This window comes from Polypterus senegalus, chromosome 15 (genome assembly GCF_016835505.1).
Source record: "Polypterus senegalus isolate Bchr_013 chromosome 15, ASM1683550v1, whole genome shotgun sequence".
NCBI lineage: Eukaryota > Metazoa > Chordata > Cladistia > Polypteriformes > Polypteridae > Polypterus > Polypterus senegalus.
The window spans coordinates 77,796,031-77,812,787 of NC_053168.1; the positions used below are offsets into that span (position 1 = coordinate 77,796,031).

Here is a 16,757-nt window from a genome sequence, read left to right on the forward strand (position 1 = left end):
TGACCTACACAGTGAATAACATTTTCAGATTTGTTATATTAAAAACAATGTGTTAGTATGTTCTATTTTATTTATTTATTTATTGGAGATTATAAATTGTCTATATGTAAGTGTGTGTCTGGTGCTGGCTACTGCTTTTCCCCCAAAACTGCTGACATAGGCTCTGGCCCCCATTACTATTAATCAGACTAATTAGGTGTGAGAATGTTATGTTTCAGCTATTCATTTAGTTTGTACTTGTCCACTACTTTATTTCAGTGCAGTTAAATTTACTGATTTTTTTTAGTCTGCACAATTATTTCATGCACCCCTCCTGCTTGAATATGTTCCAACTGGCAAGTGTTAGATGAAGGTTGATAATTCTGTAGGGATGTTTTTAATAGACCTTAGTTAATATCTACCTTGTAGTGGGAGTTTAAACTACAAACATAATATAATGTTGTCATACACTGTAAGTCAAGTAAAGAGTTGTGAGGGTCAGGGCCTATTGTGGAAGTACAGAACACCAGCCTGGAATCAGCCCCAGGAAGTCCATCCCAGGACCCACTCTCACAAACACCTCCACATACTCAAACATAGGCTAGCTTGGAATTGTCAATTAATACTCAAAGCCAGTTATAAGCCTTTCTATAGGTGTCAAATTTTAGAGTTATGTTCCATGTTAAATTATATAGGTGATACTCAGGTTAGCACTCACAGCTCCCCAGTCCTTCCGTTACTGTTACAGTGGGATGCTAGGTAGAGTATGATTGCACTTTCTTTTTCACTTCTGGTTTTCATCCCCCCATTCCAAAGGTAGTGTATTACGTTAATGAGCCATGGCCACATCTGAGTGAGTGTAAGAATAAGTAAGTGTGAATATTCTCTCAGATGGATTCGCCCCCAGGGTTGATTAATGCCTTGCTCCAGCCCTCAGAATGCATAACAGAATTTGATGATGAATGGATACCTTTAGACTACTCCACAGAAACCTTAATAATCAAAAAATGTATCCTTTTCATTATTGTGTTTGGTATAAGCGTTGACTCACAAGGATTAACGAGCGCTAGACTGGACTAGGCAATAAAAAGCAACCAACATAAAACTGATCACTCATCACTGGTCAGCTGAAAGCTCTTTCTAACACAGCCATTGACACCCTTTTCTGTCTTGTGATTATCATCTTTGAATACATCTTAACAGTGTAATTAATAAACAAGCACAGTATTTCTTAATCATTTTTGTGCATTTGAAATTAAACAGTTACTATTATCCCTGATAGTTTCATATTGAGCTCTACAGCTATTCTTGTGAGGCTGGGGTTTGTAACATAGGGCCTTCTGCATTTCAGAAACCATGCACTTTTAGTTTTTGTTTGCATCACTGAATGGTCAATATGAAATCACACAGTCATACAAGGAGAGAGGTGGCAAGCAGTTCTAGTGACACTGTAGCTCTGCCCCCAACTCTAGATGGTATCTTCTCTTCTACTGTGAAAATACTTGGCCTCCCTGTATCTTCTGTTGTATCTGCTCCTTTTACATACAAAAAAGAAAGAGGAGTAAAGGGGTTAATGGGTTTCTTCGTAGTGTCAGGTTATCCACCTCCAATTCAAACATCATTCAAGCTCCCCATGTCTTTCTTCCAACTATTAAAATACGACAAATAATAATTAAGAAGATTTGGCCTTGTTTTGTGTATATTTTTGTAACATATGACAAACAGCAAACACTTGCCCAAATGTTCTAAGTGCATTTATTTAACTTTCCTTGTTTTTCTTTTGACAGAACTTTGCTGCTCAGTATGATTCATCCAAATCGGCTGATCCTGGACCTGGACCCATGGTAAGCAACCGAGGAGCTGAGGGCCTAACATTTGACTTTGAGACCTTTCACTTTCTTGAAGTTGGGGATTGTGCAGTATCTGCATACACTTCTTTATTACCACCTTAACAAAAAGACAGATATGAATATAATGGTGGCACTTACACACTTGTAATTGCCCTGGGAATAAGGAGTTCATTCTACAGTGCAGTGTATGTGTGATGGGTTACAAAACATCAAAACTATTTACAACTGCATTCAATGTGTGGGTAGCAGATTAGTTTCTTTGTGTTTATATGTGTGGGTATAGGTTGACATTATAATAGATCATCTACAATTGTTATCTCTTAATTGTTACAGGGCCTAATGGGAGCAAGAGGACCCTCTGGACCACCTGGACCACCTGTATGTTTTACCTCTTATTTAAGACTCTTTTTAACTACTTACAACTGCTTTCTATAGCATATATTGTTTTAATGTGTTTTGTCTTTATTTGCCTTGGATTAGGGTAGCCAAGGTTTCCAAGGACATGCTGGAGAGCCTGGTGAACCCGGACAAACTGTAAGTATTTATTCAGCCCAGCCTGAACTGAACTTGGTGTACATTTATTCCAAACACTATTTCCTTTGCTTGAACTTTTCTTTACCTTTGCCTTATTCCTAATAGGGCCCACAAGGTTCTCGTGGCCCCGCTGGACCTCCTGGCAAGCAAGGTGAAGATGTAAGTGAAACAATTTAATAATGAACGATCAGTTTATTTTTGCACCTTTAAATTTTCAGACACTACAAAGTATTTTTGACTGTAATTACTGAAGTGCAGTCACCCTGCAAACAGTAATTTGGACAAATATACATTCAATGCAAAGAGTAAAACTGTAGATGGCATGCAGGCTGATTGTACTGCCTGTCATGCTTTTAACTTTTGATTTTGAAGAACTCTAAGTGCAGTTTAACAGAGACCATTCATGAACATTGAACTGTCAGGCTGTAAAATTTCATTGAAGTCATAGTACACCTATATATAAGAAGAGAATCAAATTTGTCCAGTCACATATGTATGACACGTATAGTGTGTAACAAATTTAGTAGCAGCTATCAAGGGAAATAAAAAGCTTTAGGTATTGTATATTACAGGCCTGATATGTTGAACTTGCTTAATTTGCTGATAAGTGGATAAGGCTGGCTGGGAGCATGCACTGATACAGCGCGTTGCCACATCCACTACACAGTGAACCACCTGAGGATCCCAATTTAGGACCCGAGTGTCACCTCAGCACCACACAAGTTCAAATGGAATGGAACAGTGTCAGTTTTTTTACAGTGGCTGGAGTGCCAATCCTGCCAGCAACCCTCAAGTTCTCCATGTAAATTGGAGGACCTGATGGCAGGGCTGGGTGCAGGTTAATGTTATATGGAGCAATTGCAGGTTAAGGGCCTTGCTCAAGGGCCCAATGGAGTAGAATAAGTGGATAAGATGTACTAATAAACAGTTTGTCTTCTTATTTGCTAATGCTAGAATGGGTAGCTGACAGCGAGACTATAGAAGTTGAAGATGCAAATGTATTTTTTGGTAGCTGTCTGCTAGCTTTAGTGGAACTTGTAATAGAGCCATTGACAGAGTTTAAAATGGGATGCTGGCCAAACCGTTTAACTTTCCACCACACAATGCAATGCAGAGTATGTTTACTTTCTATTGACATTGTGAGTTGACCCTTTATTTACCATTATGTGGATCATAATGTCATGACAGTTTGAATTAACGGCACTGATGAGTTGTCATCTCCTTACAACTGTCACACAAACCCAAGCTACAATAGCATTGCTTTAATGGAAGTTAGGCCACAGATATGAAAACAGAACATTAGAAAATAACCATTAAACTACCATGGTCTTCATCATTTATATATGCTTTTATGTTGTAAGCCAAGATTGTACCGGTTAAAATGAATTAAACACAGCATTATGAAATTCTCATGCATGCTTCCAAGGGAGAAAGCATGAACACACACACACACTATGAAGACTCATACAGTTGGCGATGCATACCAGCTGCTGAATGTTTACAAAGATGACAGTTAATAGCCTCATTTCCTTTTTATTTTGTAATCCCTTTTTCCTTTTATCTATGTATCATTGTTCTTTTATTTCTTTGTAAGTAAATTAAAATTGGAAAACAAATAACATGGGCTTTCATAAGGAATCTTCTCATTTGATATTGTGGTTAGCACAACTCAAAACTCTAATATTTAGATCAGTCAAGTCAATTCATAGCTAACTTACTAAATAAAGGTAAACATTTTATGCATAATATTGTATATTGTACTGTATGTAATAATATTTCAAGAAGCATGCAATTCATTAAGATTTGAAACTACTTATGTTTTTCATTCTTAATCATGCTTATATATGTATATGAAGTTTAATATTTTGTTGACAGATATGCATATATGTATACACAACAGTAATTTAATGATATTTTATATTTGATAAGCAATAATGTCATATAATCTATGCCAATTGTACAAACCACTGCCAACCCCACGCATACTCACAGTATATTTTAAAAATTATCAAAGAAATCCATGTTACATGTTAGTTCTACACAATCAGTCTTTATTTTCAGCAAATTATGTTCTATAAGCAATAGTGGTGTATAAAGAATGAAAGCATTTACAAATACAATAGTTTGGATGAACAAGTAAAGATGCTTCAGTAATTTAATATGCATAGTTCAGATAAGTAAAATGAAATAAATCATTCATTTAAAATCTCTGTTTCTTTCTTTCTAGGGTAGCCCTGGCAAATCTGGAAAGCCCGGCGATCGTGGACCTCCTGGTGCACAAGTAAGAGTCAAATTGATGTTTTTCTGGATGTAAAAGAGTAGTTTTGTACAGGTTTTTTGAATTATTCAAAATGTAATATTCTTCAGAATCAAGGCAGCAAAATGGTTTTGTTTAATTAAAGAGATTAGGTTCTGTCAGACACAGCATGATTATGTATGTTTATATTCGTATCTTAATAGTTACGGCACTCATTGTCCTGTAGATTCTACAGCATTAATCAATGAAAATAAATAACAGGTAGTGTCTTTTTTAAGTTGTGTTATAGTACTAACTACCCATGGTGGTGTGGATTTTTAAATACAGTAATAAATGGATGCTGATAAATGGACAGAAGTTTGGGTCACGTTTTTAATGAAGTGAAGTTTCTGTCACCCAAATGATGCCATGTAGCTGGAGACGCACTTAGGGCAGGAGGAAGTTTCAGCCATTGCACAGAACTAGATGATTTTTAAAGGTAGGCTTACATTCAGACTGGGGTCTCAGATTAGGCCACTCAATATGTGGGTACTGCAGTTTTTAAAATTGCAGTGTATCTGCTCTGGAATGGGTGAACTTTCACCTTGAAAATGACTTGAGATGACAGCAACACAGCAGAATTCAATATCAAATGCATTTTTCATCATTTCCTAGAATTAAATCTCATACTATTATTTGATCTTAAAATAATATTAGCCTTCTTAGAAGTAGAAGGTTGATTTGGTCACACCGAGTACCACATTCAGTTTGAAGTATGATGAAGACTGAATGCAGAATCAGTTGCATCTGTCATTTCAATCATTATGCGCAAATGGATGTTGTACGCATCGCAATAAAAGGACAGTTACAGTTGAAATAATTCAAGAAACTGAATAACACAGTTTAGCCACACTCAACAAATCAATGCAATTTCACAAGCTGTCCAGAAAATGAGGTACTAGAAGAGAATTCAGCTTTAGTCATTGTCAAGGTCTAGGTTCATCTCCAGTAACAAAAGGTTATGTTCAATATCAGTCATTAATAAGTATTAGTTTCAGGATCTGGCTGGAATCCTGATTCAGATCAGCTTAATCTTCATTCATTACATTGAACTTTGAACAGCTTTTATGGTAGGTGAGATATAGATTATATATACTGTAGTTGTTATTTTTGTCTGGCTATTTCAACCCATTTTGGATGCGTCTTTCTTTACACTTATGTCTTTATGCATACCGAGCTATAAAGTTTTAACATCATATTTGATGATGTTAGAATTTGATGTTGTTACACATATATAAAACATATCCCCTGAAATTGAAGGTGACACTGATGTTGTCCCATTAGATAAACAATACATGTGTGTGGTTTCAATTGGCAAACTCTTAGTAATATTCTAAAAGGCTCCATTATTAACTCTGTAAAATGTTTCTGTTGAAATATTGCGCAAACCTCTGAAGTTAAGTCAGTTACCTTTTTGAATTCATTCAGAAGGAATCAGATCATTTTAAGGATATTTATGGCCCTGACATATAGAATATTATATTAACTAATTATCTTCCCCATGACCCTGCCCTGGATAAGTTGGTTAGGAAAATGGATGGATGGTGTCTTTCAATAACAAGGTCTTTACTGACTTTGTTTTCTTTTTTTATTAGGGTGCTCGTGGTTTCCCTGGAACTCCAGGACTGCCTGGCATGAAAGGACACAGAGTAAGTATATTGCCATTTAAGTGTAAATCATTTGTACGCTACACATTTATGAAATAGATGGATTTAAACCTAAACATAAAGGGATGATAGAAAAGATCCATCTAATAAATAAAAGAAATCTGCAGGCAATAAAACAAATTGGAAAGATTTAGAAAGCAAACCCTGTTGATTAGAAAAACAGTGTGATATGTTCTCTACCATCTACATAGTCATTTAAATAAAAATGTGTATATCATAAAATAACTCATGAAAACTGAAAACTGCTCAGTTCCATGTGTTATCAACGGGCAAGAGACTTCAGTTTAAGAGCCAAGCATCTGTGTTTTCTCCTAATCCACACATTTGTAACACTGCATCTTTCTGTTCAAATTCACAATGGACAGAAGGCAGGAATAAGTCAAGGATGGATTTGAATCCCTCACAGTATACCCTCATGAGTTCATCCAAAATTTGGAATTACCACATGACATCAGGACGTGTATTTAGACAATGAGAGGACACCCACGTAATGACGGGGAAAACATGCAGATGTGATAGAGAAAGCACATGAGCTGGAAATCAAGACAGCATCAAAGTGATGGGACCTGTTAACACCACCTACTGTGCCCATCGGTGGCTGGGCAAAAAACATAGTAATGCTGTTTTCTAAGCTTTAACTCCAGTTTAATAGTAAACCTTTATGAACACAAGCAATACAAGTATCCTGAAATTGAATGTAAAGTTAAATTTAATCCAACTTTTCCATGAACCTACCACAATTCTTACTTTATTTTACTTCATAGCCTTGACTATTGCTTACTATGGCATCGATAGTGAAAATACAAACAGAACAAAAGGAACCCTTAGAATGGTCACATCTTATATTTCTTCACATTGACTTGATTTTCTCTTTTCTTCCACAGGGATACACTGGTCTGGATGGTCGCAAGGGTGAAGCTGGTGCTGCTGGCCCTAAGGTATAAATTAGATGAATTTGGCATTTTCTTATTGCATCGTTTACATACAAGAAAAATATTAACTCATTTTAAAAAGTGAACAAATGAGGTAAAAATCTGCCTGAGTTAATTTTACATTACATTTAGTAGCTTCACATGTTACTGTGTTGTTTTCTTTCATGTTTCTCCATTATTATGAGTGAACATCATATATTTTAAAAATATCTGCCTCAAGTCAGTTCGAGAAATGTAAGACTTAAAGGAAAATAATATATGCAATGAAAGACATTTCTAATAATCAATTTTTTTTTTTTTTGCTGTTGAAATTTTATGATGACATTTTAAAAATAGAACGCAACTTCTCTAGGTTTCATCAAAAAGAAATGCTTATAATAATCATCTTTCTAGTTAGGAGTAAATAGAGGATAGCTAGAAATGACAGCCTGGAAGACATGTGTGAGGTGGTCAAGAGTGAAATGAGCTTCCCACGCGTCAATCTAGTGTCACGCTTCAGAACAGGACTCAATGAGTGCCGGCTGAAATTCTGGCTTAGGAATTCACTATCATTCCTTTATATTTCTTTACCACTTCTTTGCTAACGTGACTTGTAAGTTAATTTGATTCTGTATATTTTTCATAATTTTTAAAATTTGGAACACATGCGGTTTAAGTGACTTGCTCAGGGTGGCACATTATGGTGGAGGTTTGAATTTAATGGAGAACCGTTCTCAAACGCCCAAACCACTGTGCCACATGTCCAACCTATCTGTTATCTACATGTTAGATAGTTCAGGAGAATTTCTTTTTGTTTGTTTGTTTGGAAAATCACTTAGTCATGGAATCAATCCCAGGCCAGACACCTGCAGGAACAGCCATTGTCATGGCAATGAAGGGTGGATACAGAAACAAATGTAAAAGTCACAAAAGTGCGTACATTAATGCTGCGCTCGATTAATGCAAACTTGAAATATTAATTTAGTTAAAAAAAGACATTTCTAATATTTCAGAATGGTGAATTGAGTGAGTTTTGAAAATCTGCTCTTGTATGATAAATGGATGGAGAGTCAGCTCCTTAAATATTGAATGGCAGCCATACTGTATACTATAACCTCCACAAAACATCAATGCTGGAGTTTTTGACACAGAGCTGCCTGTTCAAGAGATGCATGTTAACAGATGGAGAGTAGTGAGGACACATTTGAAAACATTTCTGTGACATGACTCAAAACAGTGGTACGATGCGTCTCAATTTAAAATTTGTAGAACTAGGGTGTTGTACTGTGTTAGCCATTATGAATGTAGAGAAAAGCCAAGCAAAATGACACCTTTTATTGGCTAATTAAAAAGATTACAATACGCAAGCTTTCGAGGCAACTCAGGCCCCTTCTTCTACTGTAGATGTAATCATTTGAAAGGCAGAAATAAGTCAAAGTTCTGATCTTATTTATTTTTGATGAGATATTACTTTTATATGTTATGAAGTGCATGCAGATCTCGTTTTTTTTAAGCGTAGGAATATTGTACTATGAGTCTTCTACTGTTAGGTTTTTAAAATTTATTTTGAATGCTTTGTGCCCTTTTTTGTTAAGAAATGCAGCAACTGCTCTTTGTTTAATCCCAGAATTGTTTTTAAGTAGAACCAATGTTCACTTTCTAGTTGATTATCCATCCTTCCTTCATGCACTCATGTTATAATGGGTGCATTAGGCTTACTATAATGAGGGAAAACTGGGATTGTGCTTTAATTTGAACAACAGTTCATTCATTTTTTTAATTGTGCTTTCATTTTCATTTATGTAGGGTGAACCTGGCTCAAATGGAGAAAATGGAACACCTGGCCAACTGGTAAGCACTTTATTAATCTGAATCTATAAAATGCATATGCACTGTGTTTGTGATTGTGTGTGCAGCATAAACAGCATAACAATAGCATTCTCATAACATATGAATACATCTATATACAGCATGAATATGAATGTATAAAATAAAGGTCTTAATTGTTATGTCTAGGCTACACAGTAAAGCTATTTTAACTGTCAATGTTTTGATTGCAAGAGACATGTTGCATGTAAAGTACAGCAGGAGGCAGCAGTAAACAGGATATACAGGAGTTTAACTCGCCTACATTTTGTTTTGCCTAGGGAGCACGTGGTCTTCCAGGAGAAAGAGGGCGTGTTGGTCCATCTGGCCCTGCTGGTGCTCGTGGTAGTGATGGTAATGCTGGTCCTGCTGGCTCTGCTGTAAGTATTATGCCAACTATGCACATTTTTATGTAACTAAAACACTGTAGAAAATATGAAAGCTGTACATTTAAACACGCTTTGTTCAAACTCTGAGAATTGCATGGAGATGTATACTTTTAGTGTACCTCTAAGGATCTACGCAAATAAGGCCTTAGCTGAGACTTTGTCCTGTAGAAATCCCATAAATTGAGTTTTGCTTTCGCTGCTTGTTTTGTTGTAATGATTACATCAGCTAGGAAATGACCCATCATTGAATGTAACGTGCTTGTCTTTATCCTAGTTGTGAACTTATTTAGGTAATGGTTTCCATAAAGAGAAATTATTAATCCTTACTACACTGGAAAGGCTTCATTCTGTAATGTATTGTGATAACCTATAAAAGCCGAATGAGGCTATATGTTTAACAAAATATTGTGCAATACACACAGTAATCATAAATTAATCTTTTTCAGGGTCCTATTGGTTCTGCTGGTCCTCCAGGCTTCCCTGGTGCTCCTGGCCAAAAGGTACGTATTGTAACCCTTGGGCATTAATATCAATTAAATTACCAAAAATGAACAACCTTAAGAAATACAAAGTAAAGATGTTTCAAGCCAAAAAAAAACAAAAAAATAAATCAAATAACCGAGTGTACGTTTAATACAGCAGATTCTTCACTATATATTCACTACAGAAATAAAGTAGCAGTTATGGCTGCAGACATAGCAAATAAGTAAACTGTTAGAGTAGCTCCAAAGGAAAAGCTTGTTAATCATCTGCACTTCAATTCCAGAACAAAATTCTGTTTTGAGCTTGAAAGTAATGAGAAGGTACATTTAACTGCACAAATCCCACACCACAAATTCAGCCAAACTAGCGTTTAAATTTTAAAAACACAGAAGGCAATAATTGCAGTCGTATAGATTTATTTTAATATGAAGGTCTGGAATATGCTATCACAGAAGTTAAGCAACAAGAAAGTTTTAGGAATAGTAGATGTGGCTTCACAGTAATTAAAGTCACATGAAATTTGTTCTTCGATTTTAATGTTTGTATTTTTCTTTTCTTTAACTACTACACTATTGCTTGAAGGTAATTCCCTTTAAACAGGTCTTATTTAACAGGGAATTAACAAGTTACCCTTCAGCTAGCCTAGCCTGTCATTAAAATGTAGTATTTAATAAAGTATTTTAGTTAGGTCAAGAATGAATGCATTCTAATTTACAACAATAAGGAGAAACTAATAGTAGCTTTGCAATGAGAAAAATATCAGTTATTTGTTGAAAAAAATAGCAAAATAAATTATTATAAACTATTAACTCTACCAATATTATATATTAATTTGCTTCCCCTTGTAGAGAAAAATTAATTAGAAAAATAGATGCAATAGAATCCATTGAAAACTAGTTTTAAAAATAGTGTGTTAATTATATAGAAAATGTTGTTAATCCCAAATGGTTAATAACCCCCCATTAAGATAAAGGAAAAGGGGCACATACTGCAGTAACCACACTTAAAAAAAACACCATGATTTTGAAGATGAGAAAATATCTCTAGTAAAATAAATCACGTTTAAAATTTTAAGGAGTATTGTATCAAAGCAGTTTGTCTGATCTATATGGTATAAAATGAAAATTCTAAAAACTGAATAAAAGGGTAGCTCATATGAGATCTGAGAAAAAACTGTTATATTGCATTTTGTTTTTAGGAAATGCACAATAAAATTAAAAGTTACTTTTTTTTTTTCCTTTAGGGAGATGTTGGCCCTGTTGGACCCCAAGGACCTGCTGGAGCACAAGGTGCAAGAGGAGAGGCAGGCCCAGCCGGTGTTGTTGGCCCTGCTGGCCCTGTTGTAAGCATTATGTTAAAATAATTCATCATTATCAGATGATAGCAAGGTTAATTGTGTGTTTGTAAGAGTTTAATGTATTTTCTTTATTTTTCCAGGGTAACCCTGGTAACAATGGCTTGAATGGTGCTAAAGGTGCTGCTGTAAGTATCCAAATTTTTACTCTCAGTAGATTTATGATAGCATCAGGTTTTTGCTTGTGCTGAAGGGAAGAGCTACTTAGCTTAGTCAGTTCTGCTGGTCACTTCCTTATTTGTATCCTACATTCTACTTGTGTATTAAATGCTTCCCCAAAGTTTGGTGCTCTGTTGAATTCCTTTGCATCCACAAACCTTACAAACACAATTGGTGAAAAGATTTCTATTTATGCTCTCAGGTTCAATAATACACTTACTATTTTTTTTCTCTCAACATTTCTCGCTTGTCTGTTTTTAATTATGCCATATCATGCAGCCAAGAATTCTTGTTTCTATGGCAACTAAAGTAGAAAACAGATCCAGATGCTTTTTATGTATTTTTGTTCAATAAACACAACATACTAGATCTCACTTTAAAATAACAGCATTTTCTTTTATTCTTCATTACCACGTAATATGTATAAAATCTCTTATAAAAATGACGTTATTTTATTTGTCGACAAGCTAATTTTGTTTAATGTCCCTTGTGTTTAAACTACATTTAGCCATAATGAAAATGAATATGTTAAGATTACCTGTTTGTACTTGTACAATCTGAATAGTATAAATACACTATAAAAGTCTTTTTAAAGTCATCCTGCCCCATTTTAATTACAGTAGAAAAACTGATACAGTACTTATTAAAAAATACAAAGCAAATGTGATGTCAGAAAGTAATCGTCTTTATAACAGCTAATCCAATTTAATTCTATATTTTTGATTACCTCAGGGTCTCCCTGGTGTTGCTGGTGCTCCCGGATTTCCAGGTCCCAGAGGTGGTCCTGGACCCCAAGGTCCTGCTGGATCTGCAGGTCCAAGAGGCAACAGTGTAAGTTTTTCTTCTATTAAGTAAATCTTGCCTCCATTGCAAATTAGGAAACTGCAAACAGAAAAAGTACATTACTTTTCAAAATATGATTGCAAATGTAGCACTGAAATTTACTATATAATGTATATAAAGCATAACGTTACGGTAAAACATACCTTTAAAGTTTTAATTGTGCACATTCACTTCCATGCTTTGTATTTAATAATTAAACTGTCTGTTACTCACATCATGGTACGACTGTTTGCATTCGATTGACTCATCTGCTTTGACTCTAGGGTGAACCTGGCCCATCTGGTCCTAAGGGTGAGACTGGTTCCAAGGGTGAGCCTGTAAGTATTCCATTTCTGGAACATACTTTTCAAGGACATATCTGTCTTTTTCATGACTAACCTTTTCTTTTTTGCATATAATAGGGCAATGCTGGTCCCCCTGGTGCCCCAGGTCCCTCTGGTGAAGAAGGCAAGAGAGGTCCAACTGGTGAGGCTGGCCCATCAGGCCCAGCTGGTAACCGTGGTGAGCGAGTAAGTTTTAAATCATCAAATCTTATTTCTGCCATAATCAACACACACCATTCTAACCTGAACAGTTGACTTAGAGTGTCTGCCAGAATCATGTATTGTTCTGATGGATATGCACTGAATAAATCGACAGACAGTATTTTATATTTCTGCATCGTGCGATATTCCTTCATAAACTTCTGAATGATTGTAGCTTAAAAATTCATTTGGGAAAATCAAATCTCTTCTCTTATAAATAAAATCACAGTCAACACAGCACAAAATTGTGCCTGAGTATTAATGAGTCAAAGAGATTTTATAATCATTTATGGTTACACAAGTAAAATATTCTGCAGCAGCTTTTGACAGACACAATGTGGAGTGAACATATATAAAAGCTTTTAGGGTCTATTATTAAAAACATTTTGGTTTGGTCATTGATTCCTTGATTTGGGCCCTACTTCCCAGTGTTCTCCATTAACTTCTGATTTCCTTGTTAATTTCCCTCTTACCGGTACTTACTTTCTAAGTATTGGCAGTTCTTTTTGTTTAGCAAACAAGGTTTTCTACAATTAGCCTCACTCTGGAAACAGCAATTCAGCAATCCTAATCCCGAGTCATAGAGTTACATAATATTGTCTCTTCAAAAAGCTTTTAGGAAGGAAAATTGCAGTCAATAGGCTTAACAGATTCTGCAACAAAGCCCCAGCTCTGACATCAAACATTATTTTTTAAATTTGAGATAGTATTAGTACTCATCAGTTACTCTCAGCATGGTACCTACTGAGCTTATGAAAATGTTTAGGACCTTCATTATGAAAAATGTTGTGCATTTCCATAAGGAGTTTTGATTTCCACAAAGTATACATGCTGATATGGTATTCATTGAAGCACAGGCAGTGTGGCGTAGTGGCGAAGGAATTGGCCTGCAGCCCACAGGTCTGCTGATTTAATCCTCACCTTCATCACACTGGCAAATCCTGTAAAACCTCCCTGTGCTGCAATTTAAAACAAAAAATGAGTGTAAACAGCAGTAGCAAGTGTTTGTACTTCGGAAGAGGCTTTGAAAGGGGTTTCCTATAGAAAGGCACTATATAATAATGTTTTTGGGGTTTTTTTGGCCAAAGGTTTTCAAAAATTAAACATATACAATCCACAAATGTCTGTCTTGTCAAAAATATGCTTATTTATGTATATGTATATGTATGTATATATATATATATATATTTATATTTATATATGGTACATTTTCAGAAGTCATTATTTTAGAATAGGATGTCAATGTATAATTACAGTAACAACAACATTTATTGTTGTAGCACATTTTAATCAATATGTCACTGATAAAGAACCTGAGCCTATCAGTGGTCTCAGTTTGTAGAGTTCATTATGTGGCTCCGATTAGTACTAATAACATTCATTCTGTTCTGACAAAAAAGATGATTTGTCAGAAACATCCTAAGCCTGAGACCGCAAGATCTGAAACAGATAGAGAACAGGCACATCAACAGTAACTAAAGGAGAGAATCAGGACAGTGAAGCAGCGGAGTTACCCACTGATCAGCAATACACACATTAATATGATGAGAATATGGAAATAATTATGATATATAAAATTACATAAACAGCTAAAAACATTGATAATTGAAAATAGCTGAAGTGAAAAAGCAAACAAAAAATGAATAATGTATTTAATTACAGATCTGATAACAATAGTGCCAAGAATAATACATAAATTCTGAAAGCCAAAAATGTTAAGACGGCTTATAATCAAATAACAATATTAGTAAACAGAATTGGTGATAAAGTTTTAAAAATAAACACATAAAGTTCTCAGTTTGCAATTGTATATATATATATATTTTTTTTTTTCACTGCTCCTTGCAAGGCATATGTTTCAGTTATATGCCATTTGGTATGGGATTCATAAAAGCAATGTTAATGTCTGTGATGTTCCATCTATTGGAATGACAAATGCAATGTACTTTGTTAATAAAAATGTTTATGATGCGCCATCTTTTGGAATGACAGAGAGATAGCAACTGGTCGGACACACAGGTAGACACACAGTTACTTATCCTTTTATGAAGGTGGATACATACACACAGACACACACACATGCACACAAGTGTGATCAAAATGTTTTGAGCATGACTTGAGGGAAATACCAGTAAATCCAAACAAGTTTTCAAATTTACTTTTCAACATAATCTCTGTGAACCCTAAAACATGTGTTACACGGGTGCAAAGGTTTTCTATGTCCATTTTCTCTAACCTGTGCATCCGCTCTTCTATAGCTCAGTTGACATCTCAATGTCTCTGTGCATGTCACAGAACTAGCCCTTTAAACTGAGAAACAGGCAAAAGACACAGGGTCAGATCTGTTGGACAGGATACATGAGGCATCTCTTTAAATGTATGTCTTTGCAGATCAGCTTTTGCCATCTGTGCAGTGTGAGCATGATCATTGTCATGAAACATATTATAAATGGGGTGATTGATAGGTATCCTGGCCTTTTTTCCTTGCTTTTGGAAGCATGTGTGCAATATGGACCACATCCTCAGTATTATAAACATTGTACACATGATCTGACCAATAATAATTGGGTCAGTGCATTTGTTTTAGTATTGAAGAGTCAACATGCATCTGTTGTTTCATTTGATATTTGGACTCTGGGTTATAAAGATTTATGAAAGTTTCATCCCCAGTTAAGAAACACTTCTTAAATTCTTCTTAAATATCTCCCATTTCGAAGGAACTGACCAACGATTCTCCTTAGAACATTATATGTAATGATGCTTCAACATTTTTGCACCCAATGCAAAGAGGCCTTGCTCATGTTTAAATGGTTCAGTCGACTCACAGTGAGAGAGCATGAACTGTGTAAGATGCTATTAGGGGTCATTTGGCATTAACTATTCCCTATAGTGTCTTATAGTCTATGCACTCTCACTGTATGATTCTTTGTTAAGATCTGTTGCACAATGGAAACATTTTCTTCTTTCAGCAAAGTTAAAGCCCGGCCAGACTTTGGGTCATCTTTAAAAGATATCATGCCCCTAACTAAGCCCCTACAGCCCCTTTCTTGAATGTAGAATTTGAAGTGGACCAATTCTGTTTCATGATGACTAATACAAATTAACTTTGTTAAGGCATATTGGTCTATAACTTTTAAAGTATAAAAATAGCACAGTGCTTGATTTTGTGCTTTTTTTGGTATCCATGGTTCTGAAAGAAGTAACAAACTATATGAACCGCTTGTAATTCAAATATTATGATACACAGGAGTTCATTTTTAGCCAAGTTCAAAGTCAGTAGCTTTTACTTAACCTGCATATTTGTGCTGTTTGTGTGTGTGTTTACAAATATATAATCCAATTTATATATTTACAAACCAATCTTTTTTTTTCTGAATGGCCCTTCATATTATAGTATATGTGCATTATATATACATTTATATACAGTAATGTTTTATAAATAAATATTATATATTTTGTTTTATTCAGATATATTTATTTTATGAACATTTTATTTTTACCTGATGCCTCTCCATGTATATTTCAGCATTATATTATGTATACATGTTCCAAATTATTTACCCATGCTCAGCTTGAAATTATTTTATATCACACTCAGTTTTAAAAGTGGAAAAATACTTAATAAGAATAAATTGAATTGAACGTATATTTCTGAATGCAGTTCTAAAGCCTATTCATTAATGAAATTCATTCAAGTCATTACTGTTTCTTTGATTTTATTTTAGGGTACCCCTGGAACTCGAGGTGTCCCTGGACCTGACGGCAGAGGTGGACCTATTGTAAGCACACATTTTTAATTGAAATATTATCATAACCTATAAATGGTTACAAACATGATAGGACAACTGTACATCGTAAGATCAACCCTGGGGGATATTTTGAAAAATATCATTACATTATTA

General features: G+C 35.0%; 1 protein-coding gene across 1 annotated transcript in view; it reads left to right on the forward strand.

The window, feature by feature from the left end:
• The window catches only part of col1a2 (collagen, type I, alpha 2), a 54,630-nt gene that overhangs the window by 6,737 nt on the left and 31,136 nt on the right, over positions 1–16,757 (forward strand). Inside the window, exons 6-21 of the mRNA XM_039736961.1 lie at positions 1,767–1,823; positions 2,163–2,207; positions 2,310–2,363; positions 2,469–2,522; positions 4,591–4,644; positions 6,255–6,308; positions 7,211–7,264; positions 9,044–9,088; positions 9,385–9,483; positions 9,939–9,992; positions 11,219–11,317; positions 11,413–11,457; positions 12,221–12,319; positions 12,595–12,648; positions 12,733–12,840; positions 16,581–16,634. Coding sequence (XP_039592895.1) covers positions 1,767–1,823; positions 2,163–2,207; positions 2,310–2,363; positions 2,469–2,522; positions 4,591–4,644; positions 6,255–6,308; positions 7,211–7,264; positions 9,044–9,088; positions 9,385–9,483; positions 9,939–9,992; positions 11,219–11,317; positions 11,413–11,457; positions 12,221–12,319; positions 12,595–12,648; positions 12,733–12,840; positions 16,581–16,634 — 1,029 coding nt within the window. The remainder of the gene's footprint in view (positions 1–1,766; positions 1,824–2,162; positions 2,208–2,309; positions 2,364–2,468; positions 2,523–4,590; positions 4,645–6,254; positions 6,309–7,210; positions 7,265–9,043; positions 9,089–9,384; positions 9,484–9,938; positions 9,993–11,218; positions 11,318–11,412; positions 11,458–12,220; positions 12,320–12,594; positions 12,649–12,732; positions 12,841–16,580; positions 16,635–16,757) is intronic.